At 45.8% G+C, this 23,294-nt stretch overlaps 2 protein-coding genes across 7 annotated transcripts in view; both read right to left on the minus strand.

The window, feature by feature from the left end:
* The window catches only part of RSU1 (Ras suppressor protein 1), a 356,063-nt gene extending 355,271 nt beyond the window's left edge, over window positions 1-792 (minus strand). For 3 of the 6 annotated variants that reach the window (XR_003436034.1, XR_003436033.1, XM_027121964.1), the window contains exons 1-2: window positions 575-710; window positions 219-330 (exon numbers count right to left, since the gene is read on the minus strand). Coding sequence is in view for 4 of the 6 variants with exons in the window: in XM_027121964.1 (XP_026977765.1) it covers window positions 219-327 (109 nt within the window). In the remaining 2 variants the exon portion in view is untranslated. Of the gene's footprint in view, window positions 1-218; window positions 331-570 lie in introns of all 6 variants that reach the window. The other 3 variants (XM_027121963.1, XM_027121962.1, XM_027121961.1) reach the window with 3 other exon arrangements.
* Window positions 793-5,857: 5,065 nt separating this feature from the next.
* The window catches only part of CUBN (cubilin), a 281,114-nt gene continuing 263,677 nt past the window's right edge, over window positions 5,858-23,294 (minus strand). The window contains exons 62-68 of the mRNA XM_027121967.1: window positions 18,514-18,676; window positions 17,945-18,150; window positions 16,428-16,575; window positions 15,336-15,517; window positions 11,810-11,975; window positions 9,865-10,100; window positions 5,858-6,379 (exon numbers count right to left, since the gene is read on the minus strand). Of these exons, the coding sequence (XP_026977768.1) occupies window positions 6,272-6,379; window positions 9,865-10,100; window positions 11,810-11,975; window positions 15,336-15,517; window positions 16,428-16,575; window positions 17,945-18,150; window positions 18,514-18,676 (1,209 nt within the window). The 3' untranslated portion in view covers window positions 5,858-6,271. The remainder of the gene's footprint in view (window positions 6,380-9,864; window positions 10,101-11,809; window positions 11,976-15,335; window positions 15,518-16,427; window positions 16,576-17,944; window positions 18,151-18,513; window positions 18,677-23,294) is intronic.

Consider the following 23,294-nt stretch of genomic DNA (forward strand, 5'->3'; position numbering starts at 1 on the left):
TTCTTAACCTGGCTCTCGTGTCCGTTTTCCAGCTGGGACAGAACAAACTCTGACTGCAAGCTTTCCGAGCTGAGCCCTCGACAAGTGCTGTTTACAAGCAGCCAAGCAGCGGGTGGGATGTAAACCACTGCAACGTCTCGCACCGCCACCAGCAACTACTTCTTAAACTCATAAACCCGTCCAGCTCCTCCGAGGAGAAGGCCCTCCGGAGAACTTACACAAGCCGTTGACGTCCAGCATGTTGGAGATGCCCCGGTCACTCATGTCCACTTCCGGCTGGTTCTTCTCCCGGCTCTCCTCCACCAACTTTTTCAGAGACTTGGACATGACCTGTACCAAACGACAACAACACAGCACGTGGGCGACGGCCAGGAGGTTGCAGAGAGAGAAATGAGGAAACCCCCGGCTGGCACTCTGCAGTTTTCGCCTGGCCTTGGAAAGTGGGCACCCGCAAGCAGGGTCCGGGGGCAGGGAGGGGGATGGGGAGGGCGGGACAGGGAGTGGGAAGGGTCCAGCACCGTTCCCGCCGCGGAGAGAGAAGCAAACACAAGGGCAACGCCACACACATACTCACTGCGGAGGGCTGCACCTAACAGGCTGCGCGTGGGAACAACAGGCTTCTGCAGGGCTCACTCCGGCGGCGAGAGATGCACTCCACTCGGTCTGTGCAAAACGAGCACCCGAACGAGGAACACGCCCTGTCCCGGCACTCGGCGCAGGCGCACACCGGGCCACTCTCAGCTCCTCGCCCCGCCCGCGCCAGACCGTTCCCTAATTAGGAGAACAGCTTACTAGACGTGGCTTAGCGCGAGACCTCGCCCACAAAAGAATGCGTGCCCCGAGGCCGACCAATCACGTTTGCTGTTCGGCCTCGGGACTCCGCCCCACCCGAGGTTAGCTCCCTCCCGTTGGAGATTCCGATTGGACTGGAGTCGGCGCGTGCGCACTAGTTCGGCGCAGGCTCAGTTTGTAGGTGGAAGCCAGAGTGGTGTGGGCGGAAGCCGGGAAGTTTGGGCAGCGCCTGCGAAGGGCTGGTGGTACACACCAGGATGGGTCCCGCGGAAACTACAAGTAAATTTTCTCTCAGTGTGCTGCTTCTTTAATTGCGGTTCCACTTACTGGAAGTTGCTGCCCTGAGTCCCTTCCCCACAGGTTGTACCTCCCGCTATATTGTGAGCTTCTCAAAGCAAGAACTCCTTGGTGGTCTGTGTGTCCCCGACGCCCAGGTCGCAGTCACGGACCCCTGGCTCACAGGAGGGGGAATATACCACATAAATACGTGACTTCTCTGTTCTTATGATGTGACATAGCTTAGTTAGCTTTCTATTGAATGATGATTTTCTTATACAGTTTTCATTGTTCTTTTTACTAGAATTTGTTTTCCTTTTCTTCTTGTAAACTTTAAGCTTTTCATTACTCGCTACTGCTTGAAATCCAATGACTTCTTGAAGACTTTAGGAACCTTCTAATTTACTGCTCTAACTTAGACTGATTCGTTCTGTCCTTCCAGCTGAGAAGTTATCTATAATTCCTTTTCATTTGGTCCCTGGGTTGAGACAGACATTTCTTGCAGGCATCTTGCTGGAGTAACTACCCTCAAGTAACTTTCTCTAGAAGGATGTATAGGAGGCACAAATTTTGAGTAGTTGCATGTTTTTAAATGTCCTTATTCTGCCCGCACCTTTGATAATTTGCCTGACATGGAATTCTAGGTTCAAAAGAAGTTTCTCCTAAATCTCGATGGCATAGTTCCACTGACTTCTGCTTTCACTATTGATGCCCAGAAACATATTGGCCTCCTCACATCTTTGCAGGGAACTATTGTTTTCCCTTGGGAAGCATTTGTGATCTTTTTATCATTCGTCATGTTCTGAAATGTCACCATAATATCTCCGATGGGGTGTCTTTTCTCACTTAATCTGTTTAGGGCTCATTGGGTCCTTTTCAGAGGACGATTCTTTTCTCTCTTCCTCTCGGGAAATTGTCTTCTTTTTATCCTTTGAAATTTCTTTCCTGCCATTTTCTCTGATTTATCACCCTTTCTGGAAATCTTATTGGATGGCAGCCTCCTGGGCTGGTTTTCAATAGCTGGGCATTTTTGTCCCCTCATATATTTCCTTTCCTTTTTTTTTTTGTTTGTTTGTTTTTTAACTTCATGTTCTGGGAGATTTTCTCTATTTTATCTTCCAAAGCTCTATTAAATTTTAAAAAACTATTTTGGCTATTAATGAAATATACTTAAGAGCTCCTTCTTGTTTAATAGCGCCCTGCTTTTGCTTCATGAATGCACACGCTTCTCAAATATCTCTGAGGATATCAATTTTCAAACCTCTCGTGTTTACTAAGTTGTTTTCTCATGTCCCTTTCTTGTTAGTTTATCTCGTTCTTTCCCATTCAGGCTGCTGTAACTCTCCCTCTGTCTGGTGATGTCTGGTTGTCCTTTTGTATTTAAGTATGAAGTCTGAGCTGATTTTTCTAGATAGCTGGTGTGGTTTCTTTCTTCCTCTGTTGTTGATGTGTATTTGTTTCCCTCCTAGGTCAGCATTAAGTTTCCCTCGGCTGTTTGTTAAGTTTCTACAGAGGTTAGAACCCAGTTTTATAATCACAAGGCTGCCTTCCCATGCTTACAGTCACTTCTGGTTTTCCAGAAATTTGTTTTCACTCCCTTATAATCTTTCATTCTCTTCACTTTTAGCCATACATTCTTAATGAAATGTGTCCCTAAGTTCCAGATTTTTATAACCTGGAAACAGGACCAGCTTCCTGGATATGCAAACTGTGTGCAGTGACACAAAGCTCCAGCCTTAGCTGGGCCCCACGGTTAGTTTATTGTTCTGCTATCACCAGCTTGAAATGGTTAATAATTTTTGAACCAGGGGCCCTGCAAATTATGTAGCCATTCCTGCAAGGAAAAGTCAATATTTATCAGAGCTAAGATCCCCTCTGCAGTGTCACGGCCAAGTGCACCATGCTTACACACAGCATGTGCTTCAATACCTCCCTCTGGCAGAATATGTACTATCCCTGCCTTTGAGCCCAGAGGGGGCCAAGCAAAGACAGAGCACGGAAAATGCCTGGTCCCCATGAGGCACTAAAGCCGAATCCTGCGTCTGTACCCTGACACCGAATTAATTCTCGGAGACAGAGTTTCGGGTGAAGTAGAAAAGAATAGCTTTAATACTGTGCCAGGCAAAGGGGGCTGCACTGGGCTGCTGCCCTCAAAACTGTGTGTCCAACCTGGAGTGGATATCGAGGAGTTTTATAGTAATGGTTCAAAGAGGGTGTGGTCAGCTCGTGGGCATTCTTCTGATTGGTTGGTGGGGAAGTAAGTGGGAGTCAGCGTCATCAACCTTCTGGTTCCAACCGGTCTGGGGCCTCCGTGCGTGTGGGCAGCACACAGTTAACTTCTCCCACCTGGAAGGGGTTTCAGTATCTGCGGAACAGCCCAGAGATAATGTGATGTGCATCCCTGGCGAGGGGGTGAGGGGGGGAGGGGGGGTGGTAGGGGGAGACCAGGACCCCGCCCCAAGGCTGCACTATTGTTTCTTTTGACTCTTCCTCCCTTCCCTAATTAGCAACTGTTTCAACCTGCCCGTTGGAGCTCAGGGAAGGTCTTGGAGGCTGAATGAAGCCTATTTCCTGTGATCAAGAAATGGGGGCCACAGGAAGGCCTTCATGCCCAGGAGCCTCATAGGGTCCTGCTCTGTATCAGCACTCCAGACTACGACAACAGTGGGTAAATTCACGTAAATTATTACATAAATCATTCATTTAAAAAATGCCTTTGTCTCCAATAAACTACTTATGAAGAAACATATAAAGTTACCAAGTTAAAATGTGAAAAGCAGGGAGTTCCCTGGCGGCCTAGTGGTTAGGATTCCAGGCTTTCACTGTTGTGGCCGGGGTTCAATCCCTGGTTGGGGAATATCCTGCTGACCAAGTGGCATGGCCAAAAAAAACAGAAATTAAAAAAAAAAATTTGAAAAGCAAATTTCTCATTAAATATCCAAAAATTATATCATTTTTCTTCCAATAACTTCCCCATTAAATCGATAGCCATAGAGTGACTTGAGGTCTCAATAAATTAAACGTTTTCTTCCATTAATGGTATTTTTGACTCTGTCTAATCTCTAAGTTTTTACTAAAATAACAAGAATTGCATCAGCCTTTTTTCTAGGTCATATAACAGTGACAGTCTTTTTTAATAATGTCACTAGATCTATGAAGATAGTTGGGCTGTCATATTACTAAGTTCACACTTAATCCCTCTGGCAGGAAGGGAGGCACTCTCTTCCGCGGTTGCTGAGGTTAAAATCACATTCTGTCACTCAAGTTTTACAAGCTTTTCTGCACCTCATTTTCCTCAACTGTAACATGGAGGTGGCGGCTCTGAGTATCCCATTTCCACCAGTGATGCCTGGCAGAGAGCGAATGTTATATAGATGTTAGTTCTCCTTTCTCTAAATAAAATTAACCATGTTACTACTCCCTAGGGGAGTGTGGGGTGGATTTTTAACAAATTCCTATTAATTAAATGGAGTTGAAATTTAATAGGAAATTAGGACAAGTAGAACCCAGAACCTGGGCATCTCCTAGCCCCAAACTGTCATTGGCCCCATGCACCCCCTGGGGCGTTCTTCACAAATGTCTGAAGTGCCCGGAGATTCCTGGCCTGTGGTGGCCTCTGGCTGAGTTATCCCAGGCAGTTCCCTGAAGGTCAGACGAGAGCAGCTCTGGCCAGCAATGGCTAACTTAACCGTAGCTGGTGCTGGCCAGGCCGTGCTCTGTTCTTCCTGCCGAGGCCCAGTTCTTCAGGCAGACAGAAAAGGAGAGGGGTAGAAAGAGCACGTGCTGAGTGGAAGCCCAGCTCCCCGACTCCCGGGCTCCGTTGGCTTCCAGGTAAGACCTCCCCTCACCCCCACCTCGAGACCATTCATTTTACATCATGGCTTTTCAGATTCTACTTACGGCCTACAGAATGTGAGAAAATATTATTTTCCGTTTTCAGTTTTTAGTGTAAAAATGACATACTAATATTGACTATGCTGTCTTCATCTTGGTAGGTACACTTTCCAGATATTCTCATGGGCCTCCTAGGAATCATGTGTCTCTGAAAAGGACTCTTGTAGACGCTGTTACTCTAATGACGCAACCACAGGTCAAATCATCTCTTACTGGTTGACGGCTGCATGTGTTACTCTTGCTTTCAGATAAAACAACTATTTCATAGGTTATTGTTCAACTCTCTCCATATTCTGTAACTTTGTGATTCAGTTTTAGATAAAAGAGCTAGGTCTTATATCTACTCCTATCAAACTTCATCTTGAGGGCTTTAGTCCATTGTTCCAGCTTTGTCAAGACGCTTGGGTTTGATGGTCTCTTCATTGCGTTCACTGTTCTTTCCAATAGAGTGTCCTCCATGAAGCTGATGCATCCATCCACGGTAGAGCGACGGTGAGAATATCTCGTTGATGTGGCTCGTAGTCTGTGCAGAGATCGTTTCCCTGGCATTTGAGTAGTACAGGAAGATGCAGTTACACATTCGATAGCGTCTTTCATTCAGTGGGCCCCATGTTCTTAGTAAGATTTAACTTTGCCTATTTAACCTAACGTCTCTTGGTTAAAGGCAGCAGAAAACATGGTCAAAGCATTGCTTAACTATGTATAACTTCGCATCTCGTGTTGTTAAACTGCGAACAGACGACAGCGGTACGTAGGGAAACTGCAGCACAGAGAGTTAAGGAAGTTAGCTAGAAAGGCTAAAATTCAAACGCAGGCAGCTTGGCTCCGGAGTTCCTATGCTGAAGGACTCCTGTACTTTTTTTAAATGGAAATATTCAACTCGAAATTTTACACGTACCCCACAGTGAAAGACAAATTTTAATGAGTTTAAAAAAATAACGCAGCGTCACTGTTTACATTTCAGTAGTGTGTATCATCCCCAATTGGACATTCACAGTGAAAACGGTACTTCTATTTTATTAACTTTTGAAGATGTACAGCACATAAGCCGTAATCATTTCCACCCCTTTAAGGGATTCTAGAAAATTTCAGCTCAAAATATTAAAGAAGCTACATTCTACGTGCAAAAAATGTATACAAATATTGATTCCACATGTGCTTCGATGAAAAACAAAGAAGTTCAGATTATTCTCAGTGGCACAGGCAGGGGGGACAGGTATCAGGATGGCAGAATCCTGTCCAGCGTGAGGTCTGAGGGTCCAGGCCCTGCAGAAAAACCAAAGTGCTGAGCAGACCCGGCCTCCTGCGGTTAGCTGGCCCAGGTTAACCGGATTGCTGACGGTCGGGCTGCATACTCCGCATGAAATTTTATGAAGACACGATGTGACGAGGCCACAAAGGGAGCTATGTCAGTGTCCTAAAATTGAAAAAAGAAAGAGAGAGAGAGAAGTAACAAATTATATATTTCATAGATTTGAAGGTTTCTCCAGAAGGTCAGGTGTAGTAAAGAAGTATGACATAAAGGAGCCTTCTAGAGTTGACAGTAAACCTGCATACATTTCTACAAGTAACCTTGCTAAGAATTGACATAGAGACTTTACAAAAGAATGTTGCTGGGTCTGGTAGAGGTGACGAGGAGAAATGGGGGGCGACTAAGTGGGCACAGGGTTTCCTCCTGGGCTAACGAGAAGGTTCTAAAGCCTTCTGTGGTGACGGCAGCTACACAGCTCCGAGAACTGACTAAATACTCTTGAATCTTACCCTTTAAGTAGATGATTTCTATGGTATGTGAATTATGTCTCAATAAAACCATCACTAAAAATTCAATTTCCAATTCAAGTTCTTACTGAAATTTTCGTTTTTCTGAAGGGACACACAACTTATATCTGCAACTAAAACGAGCATATGAGTAAAATATACTATTTTCCCCCCTTAACATCTGTACTTTCCTTTTGGGGTTGATTTTCATATCTTTTGGGGGAACAGGGTGTGGGGGGGGGCAGAAGGGGTAGGAGGTAGATGGGTCTCTGTTTTCTCTCATTTCTAAATCATTCATTTAATATTGATTGAGAGATTTCCATGCTGTGGGTATTATTATTAGCACTAGGAATATAAAAAACGAACCAAACACGCCAACAGTCCTGTTCTCACGAATCTTACATCCTAAAGGGAGGAGGTGAAGCAGGAAGCAAATAAGTCAGTAACATGCACAGTAGGTTGGATTGTCCTGGAGACAGAGCACATCACACAGGGTCAAGGTTGCAGTCTGGGGACATGCTCCTCTGTTCTGCTCGGGTCCCCTGCCTTGGTCCTACCCAAGAGTCATCAAAAAACAGACTTATTTCCAAGACAGTAAATTATTCAGGTGAGTGCAGCAGAGGGATTTTTTTTCCTAAGAGAGATATCAAGGGATACACAATATTGTACGTTCCTGTGCACATGCACTTTTTCCTTCCATTTCAACCTGCTCCCAAATTTCTACTTGGTATTCTATGCTGACAAACTAGTATGAGCAGATAACAGAAGTTTTAAACTCCCGTTTGATTCTCCTAATTTTCCTGCCATTCTTTCATGTTTCTAGATGTTCAGATTCTGTAACTGAGAGCAATGCCCGTGAACAATGACAATTATCATAAAAGAAAACATCTTCAAATCACCGTATGATTCGATATCTAAGGAGTAGCTCCCACCATCATTCTGTAAATAAACTGACTTCACTGGGCTGGAAATGCTAACGAAGTCAGTGGTATCTTTAAAAAGTAAAACAATTGCACTCGAAACTATGTCTACATTTATAAAATAAAAGTGAAAACTGGGAAAATATTGTAAACACCAATAGTTAAGAAAAACTGACATATCTAGTTATAGACTTGAATTTATGTGACATTGGTTTCAATGGCAGTAAGTTCTCTCAGTGCCTCAGTTTCTCTTATCTGCAAAGTCCAGGGGATCAAATGGGGTTGTATGTTTGAAAGTCACTGAAAACCAAAAAAAAAAAAAAAAAAAGTCATACGGACATACAGTAATGGTATTGTGAAAATGTCTCTTTTTGAAATTGTTACAAATTTCAACTGAATGTCTAAGACTTAATCAGCTTCTAAATCTGGCATGTGACGCATTTACTGGGGCCTCTTTTCTGTGGGCCCCTGTGAACAACTGCAAGACAGCATCTGCTGATCAGGTGATGCAAATTCCTCCCCCCAAAGTTAGCTCTGTGTATAAGGACAGAGCTACCAGAGAATTTATTGAAGGGTTGTCTATAAACCAGAGCAGCTTCATTCAGTAAATTAGGCTGCACCCAGAACAGAAAACAACCCAATGATTAAATACGATATACCAGTTTGTTTAATGGTATGGTAAGATGTTAATGATGTATCAGTCAGTGGACAAAAACACACCACAAAACAATATAAAGTACCTGTGCATAGGCAAACATATGGAAAAGAAAGTGTTTAGAAGAATATATGGGAGGATTCTCAGGGTTTTAGAAAAATGTTATCTATTTTTTGATATTTCTGAAAATAACATTTATCAATTTTACGAACTGTAAGTTATACTCTAAAAACTCCCTCGATTTCCAGCAGATGTAATTCTGTCAGTTTGATTAGAAAGCACAAATGAGTAAAGAGCAAAATGGTAAGAAACAGGTAACTTCTCATCAGTAGTCACATTTCCCTTACATGAAAGCTCTGTAAACATCTACTTGCACATAAAAATGGGAGGGCACTGAGGGCAGATGTAAGCAGTGCTAAGTCAACATCAGAATTCTAACTTGACGATCTATTACGTTGAGATCTACAAAAACAAACTGTTAGTCCCCAGGCTAATTGTTAATATCCCTGTGCATTTCTTCAAAGAATTCCTACAATTTCAGTAAAAAGTGAACGAAATGGAGCGGGGCATCCAAAGTTTCTATACAGTCAGCCCTCCGTAAGGGTAGGTTCCACATCGCGGATTCAGCCAACCACAGAATCCAGCAGATACACAACCCACGAATACGGAACCCGCAGATACGGAGGACTGACTGTATTCACCGCACGAGGCCAGGTTTTGGTTTTTTTAATTTACTTATTTTTATTTTTGGCTGCGTTGGGTCTTCGTTGCTGCGCGTGGGCTTTCTCTAGCTGCGGGAAGCGGGGACTACTCTTCATCGCTGTGCGTGGGCTTCTCACTGTGGTGGCTTCTCTTGTTGGAGCATGGACTCTAGGCATGCAGGCTTCAGTAGCTGTGGCACGTGAGCTCAGCATTTGTGGCTTGCGGGCTCAAGAGCACAGCCTCAGTAGTTGTGGCGCACGGGCTTTGTTGCTCCGCATGTGGGATCTTCCCGGACCAGGGCTCGAACCCGGGTCCCCTGCACTGGCAGGCGGATTCTTAACCACTGCGCCACCAGGGAAGTCCCTAGGCCAGTTTTTATAAGAGATTTGAGCATCGAGGATTTGGTATCCGTGGGGGCTCAACAGAACCAATCCCCTGCAGATGCGGAGGGAACACTGTAGTTCTATTCATGCAGAAATAACATGGATAAGTCAACCCTGGGCGGTGCATTGAAATCACATACGGAGCTTTCAAAAAACAGCATGCCACAGATACTCCCCCAGAAATTTTGATTCTGTAGGTTGAGTGGGGACAGGAAGTCTGTGATGCTAAACAACTGCATAGGTGATTCTGATGCACAAGTTTGATTAACTGGTCAAGTTTGGTTAACTATTACTATTAATTTAACTCAATGCCCACTAGGTGGCACTCGTGCTCCCAAAATAAAAAGGAAAGTCAGAAACCTGAATTTGAAAAAGTACCGTGTACTCTCTAACTGCGTGAGTCTGCCTTTAAAGGTGCCTTTTTAAGCTCCTTTCATTATTTAAAAATAACAATTGGGAGTTTTTAAAAGTTTGTTTTACTCACTGCGCCGCAATACGGTCCAGACGATGGAGAGTCAGCATCCGGGCCGTCGTAGAGCAGGAGATAGTTCTGGACGCATTCTCCGGGATCGTCAATGCTGATAAAGTAGAAGCTGACGGTGACGGGTCTTCCCGCAGGAGCAATGATGGTCCATTCGCAGTGAGTGTTGTTTGGGTAAGTGCCGGGATAGCCAGGGCTGGTGACCGCGCCGCTGTCTCCGTAAAGCGTCCCGCCGCAGTCTGCGAGGAAACAGGTGCGCGAGGCTTCAGTCAACCAAGTAGAAGCCATCAGCGCGCTTTAGCGCACTTAAGGCAACGAGACAGTTGTTCTCTCAAGGTGCTGAGGCCCTCTGCAAGAAAAGCGGGGGCAGGAACCCTTTTCCTGTCCCTCCTGCGGGCTGTACCCCCAGCCCCTCACTACCTGCCCCGCTCCCACCTCCACCAAATATCCCTCCCCGCTTCTCACGGCTTAGGAAGGGCTTCCTCCAGATCTTTGCTTTGAAAATAGTGGGTTGAGAGCACAACGGGAAAACCAGGACTTGGGAAAGTAACTGCAGGAGAGAGTGAGGTTGATCTCGGGTGCTTCTGATGGTGTGGCGCTCCCCAGAGGCAGTGAGCGAGATGATGAGGATATGGGTGAAGTAAAATTCAAAGGGAAATTCCGGGGAAGAACCAAAGAAAGAGGTGTGTTATTTAAGGTTCTGGCAGTAATGATTCTCAAAGTGACTTTACCAGGCTGACAACTGACAGTTCCAAGATTGATATGCTTAACAAGCCGAAGCCCTTTAAGCATTGGTGCTAATTTGTTCGATGCGTTCATTTGCACAGGAAAGCTATCGTTATTTAGACCAGACAGCCATGGGCATCCAGATATCCTGCGCATAGGAAGAAACTGCGTAGCATAATTGAGAAGCACTGGGGTAGGTTTCTGACCACGGGAGGTTTAGTCCTGCCTCTGCCACGATCTAGCTGTGCGTTTTAGGCAACGCATCAGTTTGGCATTTTATTTCCTTGTCTGTAAAATTAGGGCATAGAGATCATCTTTTACTTTGGGCAGTACCAAGAAATCGTTATCTACAATTGTCTTAATAGAATCCTCTTCTAGTCCTCTAGTGCATTTAAAATGAGTCCTGGGCTTCCCTGGTGGCACAGTGGTTGAGAGTCCGCCTGCCGATGCAGGGGACACGGGTTCGTGCCCCGGTCCGGGAAGATCCCACATGCCGCGGAGCGGCTGGGCCCGTGAGCCATGGCCGCTGAGCCTGCGCGTCCGGAGCCTGTGCTCCGTGACGGGAGAGGCCACAACAGTGAGAGGCCCGCCTACCGCAAAAAAATAAAATAAAATAAATGAGTCCTTTTTATCATTCTTATTTTGAAAGATTTTAGATATTTGGGGTAACATTTCATAAAGATATCCCTTCTCTCTTGAGTTAAGTGCATTGACATGACAAATTTCCTTCACTTATTGGTAAACAGCCAACCAAAAATGCAGGAAGGTGCTTACTGCCCTGTAAAAGCCATTAACCTCCAGGACTGCCAAGAAATGAAACGCGGCCTCCAAGGAGCACAGCTGCTTATACATACGCAAGTGTGTGTTCATAACTTGGCTTTCTGGCAAACTTTAAAAAAAATCCTCAGAGGACTACCTTGATGAGCAAACCAAACGTTAAAAATAATGACAAAATCAGAATTTATAAAGGAACTTAAAAATCTTTGTACCTTATTTGTGCTTTATATGTAAATATATATCCTTTAATATATAGAAATAATGAATAAAAGTAGCATTTTTTAAATCTCTATACTTTCAGTGTTAAAAAAAAATCTCTATTTTTAATGGAAAATAATCAAGTACACAGATTGGGGAAAAGGTCACTTTAACTGTCTTCTTCTATTAGACGCTGTATGTTTTTCTCAGCTGCATTACTTTCCCTTACAAAGCACCAGGGTCTTACCAGAGGGTGATGAGGTCCAGATAATTTCATATCCACGACCGGAAGTTGCACTATCACTCTTAAATCGTAGGTATAGTTCACGGCTTTGGGAGAAAATGGGATTCGGCAACAGAGTCCCACAGAACGTGCCCAGCAATGGCGAAGTGCTCTCGCTTCCATTTCTTACCTTTAAAAACGAGTCATTAACGATTACACTTAGACCTATTGTACCTTCTTCTCTGATTTATCATCACTATACGTTAAGACGTGAGACAATTGGAATGACCACTTTTTTGGGGAAAACTTTGTCTTTTTATGTACTCAATGGAGGGTTAATACACACAGAAGTCACCTTCACTTGCAAAGGAGAGAAACCAATTTATAGATCAAAAACCATTTACAATTGGATTCAGAAATATCTGTTAATCTCCAGTAATTAAAACACGATAGCATGTTTCTATAACCAGCTAGTTGACTGGTGTATAAGAAACTAGTTTTATCTTTCTTCTTGGGGAGACACTTTGAAGAAGGTAGTTAAAGTGAATTTTAAAAAGGTGGGTCGGGGGAGAAAAATATTATCTGCTTTGTTTCCAGTCAACTCCGTTCTACTTTATTCATCATACTGCATTTATGTTTTTATCTCCCGTTGAAAATTGCTTGGCCATAAAGGGATCATGAAAAAACAACGTCCAAAGTATGACAAAGTTCAAAACGAAAGGAATTTCTACATGGGAAAAGGACATAATTCAAACAGTCTTCAAAATTTCTGACTCTTGGATTTATTTTAAAAACAATTTGTGAAGCTGAATAGATTTTTTTTTTTAATTCACTGCATGGAGTAGACACGTGTGAAAACAGGAAACGTGTTGGTGTGTGAATGCAGGTAAGCGTACTGTGAATTCAGCCACGGTTTGTCCTCAAGCCCTGCTCCTGCTGCACATTCCCAAACAGCCCCACTCGGAGGAGGACTCTCGTGGGGCCTTGCAGACACGTGATCCAGGCAGTGTAGGGTTGGAACCAGCTCCGCATGGATGGAGGCTGACTCTATGTTGACACTTGTATTTAAAATCTTGGAAGTCCCTCCAGTCCCTTTTTAATCCCATAGTTTAACATGTGGTTACTTGCCGGTTGTCTTAAGTCACCCGGTGTCTTCAGAGGTGTGGTGGGTCGTCCTGTTGGGTTGTGCTGATCTGCAGAGAGCGCTTTTCTTTTCGGCCGTGCCCCGCAGCTTGTGGGATCTTAGTTCCCTCATCGGGGATCAAACCCAGGCCCTGGCAGTGAAGGTGCAGAGTCCTAACCATCGGACCGCCGGGGAATTCCCTGGAGAGTTTCCTTTTAGGTCTATGGAGTAGCCAGTGGGAGAGGAAAATGCCTTTCTGGTGCTTTTTGGGTCATTCTGCTAAGTGTTTACACAAAGTAGCCTTGCCGTGGATGGAAGAGCCAGTGAGCCATCGGCAGACAGCGAGGGCTGCCCTAGTCAAGGACGCCCAGCTGCCCCTCGACAGCCTTGGCCTTGGGTCTTCTTCCTCTGGTCCTCTTTAGAAAGCGGATGCTCTGAGAGGAGAAGCGAGATATTAATCCCCACTGATGGGCTAATGGCTGGTCCTTCTCCTTTCTCTCTGCACAGGAGGAATGGGACAAGGAGAGCAGAGGGCACCTCTGGGACTTCAGGTGACTCTGGAAGGGGAAGTGAAGGCAAATGCAAATCCCAAATGGGGTCCAGAGCTTGGTGTTCGCGTGGTATGATACGGTCAGAGTCCTCAGTGAGAAATTTCCATTCCCATCGCCGTGTACATGAATGGAATGCTGACGCTGCAATAAGCCGTGCCGGAATCTTCCCGCCGAAAACCAGACACAGCGGTGCTTCACAGGCCTGAGTCGCAGTCTCCTGTCCTTTGCTTATCGCACAGGAAGTTTCAGACCCGTTTCTATGAGATAAGGAGGGGCAGCAGGGTGGAGGGGGGCAGTTGTCACCCCTCGGGGCTGGAGAGTCAGCCCTTGCTCCCCAGCATCCAGGGGCAAATGGCAAAGTTAACTCCAGTCGGGCTTCCCCGGTGGCGCAGTGGTTGGGAGTCCGCCTGCCGATGCAGGGGACGCGGGTTCGTGCCCCGGTCCGGGGGGATCCCACATGCCACGGAGCGGCTGGGCCCGTGAGCCATGGCCACTGGGCCTGCGCGTCCGGAGCCTGTGCTCCGCAACGGGAGAGGCCACAACAGTGAGAGGCCCGCGTACCGCAAAAAAAAAAAGTTAACTCCAGTCGATAAGGGTCAACTCAGGCTTGAGGCGAACCACGAGTAGCTGCGCTGTGACTAGGGGCCGTCAGGCTGATTCTTCCGTATCCCACCCCTCCCCTCGTGTCCGCTTTATGCTCCACGCCACTGTTCAGACTCCATGGTGGGTGAGGTGCGTAGGTGTGAGTCTAATGACCTGATTGACGCAAACACTCCTGTCTCTCCCTCATTTCCTCTCTGGTACATCTGTGTCCTCCCCGGTCTCCTACTGTGGCTGAGGTCCCCCATGAAAAGGCATGAGCTTCCTGAGTACTTACTGCACTAGAGGTTGCAAATAGTCATTAACAAAGGACTTCGATGAATTTTATAGGGGGAGCTTTCCAGGATAACAAAACTCTGTAACAGGCATAAAGGAGAAAACAAGCTGTTTGGAAACCTTACGGGAAGCTTCGCACGTACACGAAACAAAGCCGACTTCGGGTGTCTTGGGTTAAGGTTTCGATGTGAATTCAGTTCAGAGGGATTCAGCATCTTTGGACATACAAGCCTGACAGGGCACCTCCGTTTATTTCCTAAGAGTGAACACATTTCCAACAGAGTCTGCAAAGGACGCTGGAGGGAGCTGGAGGGTTTTTATGGCAAAATATGGGCAGTGAGTTCCAGACACAGGAGGGTTCTCTCTCGGTGGGGCGGGGGACAGGCAAACGGCAAAGGTGCTTCTTCATCCAGATGGGGAGGAAGGAACAGACCACTCTACCTTCCTCTGCCCAACGCGCGTCAAGGAAAGACCCTCATTAGAGAACACTGAAGTTGCTCCAGACTTACTGTGGCCAGCAGGGAAATCAACTATTCAGTCTCACGTAGTTTCATTTTTACCTCGACACCAGGCACACTTAAGTCAGAGTTCTCATCTGTGTCCAAAACTAGCACGTTGCACTTGGACCTCCCTCACTTCCGGTCTCAACTCACACATTAGCTCCTTTAAGAAAACTTCTCTGTTCCCAGACTAATTAGGTGCCCCTCACCGTGCTGGCTCTGATAGTCAACAGGATGGACAACTTCCTGTCTGTCTTTCCCACGGAAGTGTGAGCCTCCGGGGGACCCTGAATATGTCTTGTTCCCTCCTGGATTTCTGGTGTCTGGACCTAGGAGATGGTTGGCAATTGCCTAAGTATTTAGGCAATGGAAGGATAATGAATAACTTAATGAAATGAGGAAGGGATATGATTAGCAGTAGCAGAGAAAAACGAGAAAAATCTTAAGGGATCCATTATCTTCTAAATAATTTATTTACATGATATTCAAATGTATGTTACCTCCAAGAAATCACATGTGCAGTCACTTGAGTCCTCGATGTCAAAGGAGTGAAAGAAGAGGGAGATGGTGTGGTTATGAGGGGCTGTGAGCACAACTGTGCAGTTCACGTTACTGCTGTAGCCGCCCGGCCAGCCGGGACTCCTCAGGTTGCCAAATGCCTTCTTATATTCTCGGTTGCAATCTTAGAGGAAAGACAACAGTCGTAATTAACGTATGCCGCGCAGTATTTAGTGCTCCTTCAACTTGACAGGAATAATTCAAAGAGCTTATTAAATGGGAACAAACTTCAGAAAAGAAGCTAACCTAGCCCCTTCATTTACCTTTGAGATTACTGAGATCCCAAGACTTAAAGCGAACGGCACACTGGGCAAATGCAGTGCAGTGTCTTCACACAAAACACCCCCGTGTGAGATAGTAAATGAGTACATGTGCACCCTCTCCTGTGAGGACAAACATTCTAGCATTCTCCATGCTTTTCTGATGACATTTAGACTCTTCGGGTATGAAGGCTCTACCTCCAAGACAGCTTTGCGTGAAGATTTCTCTTCAAATCCTTTGATGAATTATTTGTTCTGATAGAACTGGCAACTTACAGTTCTTGACCATGTTGGGTAAAAAAAATACCCAGAGCGTTTTCATTTGTTTGTTTTAATCAAAGGCAGCTTTGGTTTTAATCAAGCTTGAAATGAACATTACATAAAGTGTTCTCTGGAAATAAACGTCTCAGTGACAGAAGCAAGTAATTCTTTCAAGGCTCCTTGCTTTTTCCAAAGTAATTTTCTAAGGTATAGTGATTCTTCTACATGGTTAAGTGAAGAATTAATACAATAACTGGTATACTTTTTAATTAATGACATGAACTTTGAAGGATATGCTGCCATTCTCGACACTTTAATTAATATTTTATTCGCTTCACCTCTTCAGAAGTCAACCTTAGTAATTTGCTAAATTGGGCCTGGCTTCTAGTAAACCACACCTCATGTGGGTGTGGTTTATGTCAACAAACCTTAATTTACTCCAGGGGGTCAATTCTAGCTGTACTTGTAATAATGGCAGTTTTTCTGAATAAAAGATGAAACCCCAGAGCTCACCTGCAATCTGATAGGTAAAACCCACTCTAGAGTTTATGTTAAAAACTTCCGATTTAAAAGTGACGATTGCGGTGCTCATGGAAGAATAAAATGTGGGTACAGCTGAAGCATTCCTGCCGCAGAACCGAATTCCTGGACTTCCATTACTCTGAAATGAAACGGAAGCCAAAGGCTGGTGGATTTAGTAACAGAAGAGAACAGGCCGCAGCAGAGATTAAATTGCACACAAAAATATGGCTTAAATATTCAGCCGTGGAGACCAGTTACAGAGCTTAATGCACTCTGCAGGAAGACTTCACCTTGGCCTTGGAATCTACAGGTGTCTCGCAGTCTTCGAGGGGTGTGGGTGGGAGGTAGGGGGGCCACATTTCCGCTGAAACCATGGGGTGGACGCCTGCCTACTGAAAATAGGACCTTCCCGGGGCTTCCCTGGTGGCGCAGTGGTTGAGAGTCCGCCTGCCGATGCAGGAGACACGGGTTCGTGCCCCGGTCCGGGAGGATCCCACATGCCGCGGAGCGGGTGGGCCCGTGAGCCATGGCCGCTGAGCCTGCGCGTCCGGAGCCTGTGCTCCGCAACGGGAGAGGCCACAACAGTGAGAGGCCCACGTACCACAAAAAAGAAAAAAAAAAAGACCTTCCCCCTCACTCCGCTTCCTATCCAAGGCCTGTGCCTTTGCTCAGAGCGCATCCAGGCTGTCGGAGGAGCTCAGCACAGTTCTACTGGGGCTTCTCCATTGTTCTGAACTCTGTAAGGCTAACCAGCACCGCTCCTGGCCCTGCCTCACCGCCGCTTAGCAAACCTGGAGTGGATGACCTCCTCGATCTGGAGAGAGACAACCCGGGTGTTCCCAGGAGCCCCCGCTAGGCGTCACCCTCAGTTCAGGAGCCCTCCCTCTACACACGTTCCCGGAATAATCTGATTGCTCTCGTACAGCGACTACCTACTCACATGATGATGACGCCCTGATCTTCAGGCATTCTGTCGACATCACACTGCTATGGTCAACAGTCTCCTCAACATCTAACCCCATGGGCAATTCAGACTCATCATTTTTTTTTTTAAACCAACAGAGCTTTGCTCTATGTTTTTAACCATGAATATAGTCCCACTAGACTGGTACCAAATGCCTTCTTAACTGTTCCTTTCAATTCATTCCACACACAGATCCCATTGACTGCAGAAGTGCTTCTCCATGGAGCACTGCTGTCAGAACACCAGAGAAGTTCATCAGAAATGCAGGTTAACGGGCGTAAGTAGGGGAACCGGTCTCTGAGGGTGGGCCCAGGCAGAGGCACTTTTACCAAGACACCCAGATGTTTCTTAGGCACATGACCTACAGACCAAGTTCAGGTTTCTTAATGCCTATAAATAGAGGGTTTTGTAAATGGCTGAAAACCACATGAGGCTGGAAGTAACTCCGAGATCTTATTTAGTCATGCCCTCATTACTTCAAGTGTTTTGCAAATACTGGTGAAAAGGTCATACATGTGACTGTCATTCATCCTATAATTGTTACCTCTGGTGGGTCCTGAAACTCTAAGTAGCTCTGGTCACAGTCTTGTGAGTGCAGCTCAAGTGCCCATACAGTAATCATGACCTGCTGATGTAGAGGAGCTTCAATGACCCAAGTACAGGTGGAAAATGGGACAGCTGGGTCTGATGAATTGGGTGACGAAATACTCTGTGGGGTCCAAGTTGCATTATATGTTCCGCCACAAGGCACTGAGATGGGAAGAAAGAAACAACTTAGAAGACATTCTACTTGTAACTCATCACACATATTTAAAATTCTGCTTTCCTTACTCTTCCAGCCCAAAGGAGCTATACTTACATCATTCTATGAAGGATTTACAGTCTATATTCTTGACTAAGAATGGTACCAAATTTGTACCATGGATTAAACACGGAGTAATTAACGTGGTGTTTAGTAACTGACATTGAACTTGGACAGTCATTAACATTGAGCACAGTAATTAACATTGAGTTTAGTAATTAACACTGAGTATAGATATAAGCATGGCAGTATTTTTAGTGCATAAATACACATGTCTTTCACACTATGTAAAAATGTCTCAGTTTACTCACTGTCCACGATGGTATACGTAGCATTAAATCCTTCCCTTTCTAAAGTTAAGTCACTGACAAATTGAACTGTAAGGAAGTTCCCAGAAGAAATAAATGGAGCAGGTACGGTGGAACCACAAAATGTTCCAGCCAAGTTGGCATTTTCACTGTCCCCATCATATAACTGAAAAGAAAAACAGCTCATTAGTTATCCATTATTCACAAAGAAGCTGCATATTTTACACTAAAATGGACATGAAGTTACGACAGGTCATGGTTAAGAATCTTACACTAATGTTCTTTTTTAAAAAAAAATATTTATTTGGTTGCACTGGGTCTTAACTGCAGCTCAAGGGCTCCTTAGTTGCGGCTCACTGGCTTCTTTAGTTGTGGCACGTGTGCTCCTTAGTTCCGGCATGTGAACTCTTAGTTGCGTCATGCATGTGGGATCTAGTTCCCTGACCAGGGATTGAACCCAGGCCCCCAGCATTGGGAGCGCGGAGTCTTAACCACTGCACCACCAGGGAAGTCCCTACACTAATGTTCTTAAAGCTAGTTTTAATTTAGGAACAGAATTGCTATTGAATCAATTATACTATAATGATTTTTACTAAAAACCTGGTATATTGCCTGAAGTTTTTTTTTTCTCGTTGGGAAAGTAAAATTCGATTTAAAAAATGATGTGTCGTTAGAGCCAGCAAACCCATCGTACCGTCACCTCCGCCCTCCCTGCCGCGCTGCTCCAAACCATCACGGTCTCTCGCCTGATTCTCACTGCAGCCTCCCCCCGGCTCCCCCTGATCTGCTCTTGACCCTCTAGAAGCTGTCTTCAGCACATCAGCCAGAAGCTACAGTTTAAATGTAAGTCAGAGCAGGTCACTGCTCTGCCGAGAACCCTCCTCACTCCTTCTCATCCACTCAAAGCCATTACAACGGCCTTCGAGGCCTCATAGGATCTGCTCCCAGCCCCATTCCCGGCCTTTCCCATCTGACCTCTCATTGCCACGTTCTTTGCTCTGCTCCGTGCGCGATCCCGGCACTCCTGCATCCCAGCTGTTGCGTCTGCAGTTCCCTTTGCCTGGAATGCCCTCCTGTTTATCCTCCTGGTTTCATTCCCCTCTGTTGCTTTAGGCCTTTGCTCAGATACGACTAACTCACTGAAGCCTTCCCTGAACGCCCCTATTTAACATGCAAGCTCTCCCAATATCCCCTTTCTCCTTCCCAGCTTCACTTTTTCTCCAGAGCACGTATTCCCTTCTACCTCATACTTATGTATATATTCATATATAATTTAATTGACTGTCTTCCCCTCTGAAGAGAATACAAGTTCCATGAAAGCACAGGCTGCTGCCTGTTCTATTCACTGCTAGGTCCCCAGTGTTCAGAAGAGTGGCACACAAAAGGCACTCAATAAATACCTAAGGAGTGAAAAAGTGATTCCTCTCTCCCGCTACCCACCCTGCCAAGCCTGCTCTCCCCAAGTCGTCTTTATGTCAGTAAAGGGCTCAAGCCTAACACCTCAGCCACCCTGATTCCTCCCTGTGTCTTCCTGACCCCGCATCTACTTTGCTCCACCTTCAACATCTATCCCAAGGGTTCCATGTCCACTGTCCACTGCTCCCACGGTGCTCCTTCACCTGCATTGTTGTAACATTTCCTGACAGCTCTGGTTCCACAGAGCATTCTCCACCGAGCTGCCTGAACATTTGCAAGCTTAGAGTAGAATATGCTCCTGCCTGGCCTACAATATCCCCGTGGATCCCCACTGCATCTGAAGTAAAACTCCACCCTCTTTACCGTGGCCTACAAGCCCCTCTCTGGTCTGGCCTGGGCCGCTCTGGGCCGTCGCCCCCTCCCCACATTCCTGTAACTCCCCCAGGCCCTGAAAAGTCTCTCTGAGCTGCCCCTCCTGCCAGGAGCTCTCTGCTCAGCCCTTGGACAGCATCATGGGGTCTCAGCTCAGACATCTCCTCCTCAGAGAGCCCAACCCTATCTAATGGGCGCTTCCCCAATATCTTCCTGTTCTTTTTCCCTACGATGATAAAAACGTACCTTTTTTTTTTTTTTTTTTTTTTTTTTGCGGTACGCGGGCCTCTCACCGCTGTGGCCTCTCCCGCCGCAGAGCACAGGCTCCGGACGCGCAGGCTCAGCGGCCATGGCTCACGGGCCCAGCCGCTCCGCGGCATGTGGGATCTTCCCGGACCGGGGCACGAACCCGTGTCCCCTGCATCGGCAGGTGGACTCTCAACCACTGCGCCAGCAGGGAAGCCCAAAAACGTACCTTATTTATTGCTTATTGCTTATTTACCTCTTCTGGTCTCTCACCCATCAGGCATGTAATTCCCACGGGCAGGGGACTTTGATTATTCACTGTGTGTCGCCAGCACCCAGAGCAATTCCCAGGCACAAGAACCTTCAGCAAATGTCCATTGAAGTAGCGAGTACTTGGATTTCTCTCAAACACATTACTAGAAAACAAAGTGTTGGGACTTCCCTAGTGGTGCATTGGCTAAGGATCTGCCTGCCCATGCAGGGGACATGGGTTCGAGCCCTGGTCCAGGAAGATCCCACATGCCGCGGAGCAACTAAGCCCATGCTCCACAACAAGAGAAGCCACCACAATGAGAAGCCCGCGCACCGCAACGAAGAGTAGCCTCTGCTCACTGCAGCTAGAGAAGGCCCGCACACAGCAACGAAGACCCAACGCAGCCAAAAATAAATTAATTAATAAATTAATAAATAAATAAAGACTTCACCTTTAAAAAAAAAAACTCTAACATCAAATTTTCAAAACAAACAAAAAAAAGTGTTCTTCACCTGAGTAATCTCTATTGCATTTCTAAAACAAGTATCTGTTTGCCTATCCAAATATTGAATTTATAACAGGACCATGGTGGGTTATAAACCTCAGCATAGCCATTACCGCTGACATTATTTTAAAATGCTGGGAATACATAAAATAGAAATGGTTAAAAACAGTCAAGTCAAAATAAACACAAAACAAATTTACCACTAGATGGCACTGTTTCTCCTGCTTAAACGATTTTAGTAAAATTTAGTAAAATTTTAAAGCCAAAAGAAACCAGAGAGTTGAGTGATCTAATCCCCTCATTTTATAGAAGAGCAGATTTGCCAAGTTTTAGGTAATGTACCTTTTCTGGTAAACAAGTTAAAATTTTATAACCATTGCTGCCTCTATAATCACGTTATATTGGCAAGCATTTTTATTCTATGTACTGAGTGCCAGGCCTCCAACCAAGGTTCTGTGTATACAGGGATGCATAAAGCACTTTCCAGACACTAATTTGACTCACGAATAATGAGAGGGAGAGATTCATAAATTAAATATATGTGTGTGTGAATTATACATAAAATAGAGAAACGTAAGTGCTACAGGAGAAAAATTCAATGTATCAGGGTAACCCAGATGATCGAGCCAGGACAAACCTCACACGGACATTTGAACTGGTATTTGAAAGTAAGTAGAGACCTTCCAGACCTAGAAGAGAGGAAGGGCATCCCACCCTGATGGACAAGGTATGGAAGGCCACGGAAATAAAAACGGCCTGGCATGTGTCAACACCAGCCCACACGGTGACCAACCTGGAGATCAGGGTGAGAGAACAGAGATGGGACTGGGAAAGTTCACTGGGACAAGACTGACGTTTCCCACACTTCACGCGAAGGACTTTGTATCTTCTCCTACGTGAGCTGTAAGATCTGATGTGGGTTTTAAATAGGTGACTGGTCAGGACGATGGAAGGAAATGTCCTACATGCCCGTCCTCGAGCTGGCGTTTGCATTAGTTCACTCACTGCTACCATAAAACTTCTCCTAATGGAGCTGAAATAAGACAGCTGACGGAGGCTCCTGGCCTTCTGTGTAACCGAGGCCAGGATTTTCTTCCCCTGCTCTCCCATCCCTGACGCCTCCACCATGACCTTGAGCAGGGTGGCTTTATAGAGAATGGCAGGAGGAACCCTAAGCAACGCTGCTGATGCGAAACCCTACGCGCACTAGGAGGTAAATGGTGCCGGGACCGGCACCGTCACCAGCCGCTGCGTAGTGCCTTCCGGGAGCACACACTGCTGCCATGACGGCTTTGGGCCCGGGGCTTGAATTATGTCCTAAGTCTTAAGTCTTGTGGACGCAGATAAGTGCTGAGAGGAATTTTGTGTTTTCTCGGCTTGTAAACCTCTTTAACAGTGGCACATATTAGAATCTAGTTAAGGCCCGGAAGGAATTGCACAAATAATCTAGTGGAAGAGAGCCTCTGACTACACCTTCTGCCACATCCTCTCCTGTGCTCAGCCATCGACTGGAGCAGCTAAAGGAAGTAGGGAAGGACATTTTGGGGTTTTAATTTCTATGAACTTTTAATGCATGAAGGCAATAGGCTTTGATACTGGGCTTTAATTCTTTTTAAATTTAACTCCAGGGCTTCCCTGGTGGCACAGTGGTTGAGAATCCGCCTGCCAATGCAGGGGACATGGGTTCGATCCCTGGTCTGGGAAGATCCCGCGTGCCGCGGAGCAACTGCGCCCATGAGCCACAACTACTGAGCCTGCGCATCTGGAGCCTATGCTCCGCAACGAGAGGCCACGACAGTGAGAGGCCCACGCACTGCGATCAAGAGTGGCCCCCGCTCGCCGCAACTAGAGAAAGCCCTTGCACAGAAACAAAGACCCATCACAGCCAAAAATAAATAAATTAATAAATAAATAAATTGAAAAAAAATTTAACTCCGTAATTTTAGACATTAGTTTCCTTAGGACTTTATTGTTTAACATTTCCCTGGGAAT

Source organism: Aethalodelphis obliquidens, unplaced genomic scaffold, assembly GCF_003676395.1.
Source record: "Aethalodelphis obliquidens isolate GAN/ISIS:26980383/991018 unplaced genomic scaffold, ASM367639v1 scaffold23, whole genome shotgun sequence".
Taxonomy (NCBI): domain Eukaryota; kingdom Metazoa; phylum Chordata; class Mammalia; order Artiodactyla; family Delphinidae; genus Aethalodelphis; species Aethalodelphis obliquidens.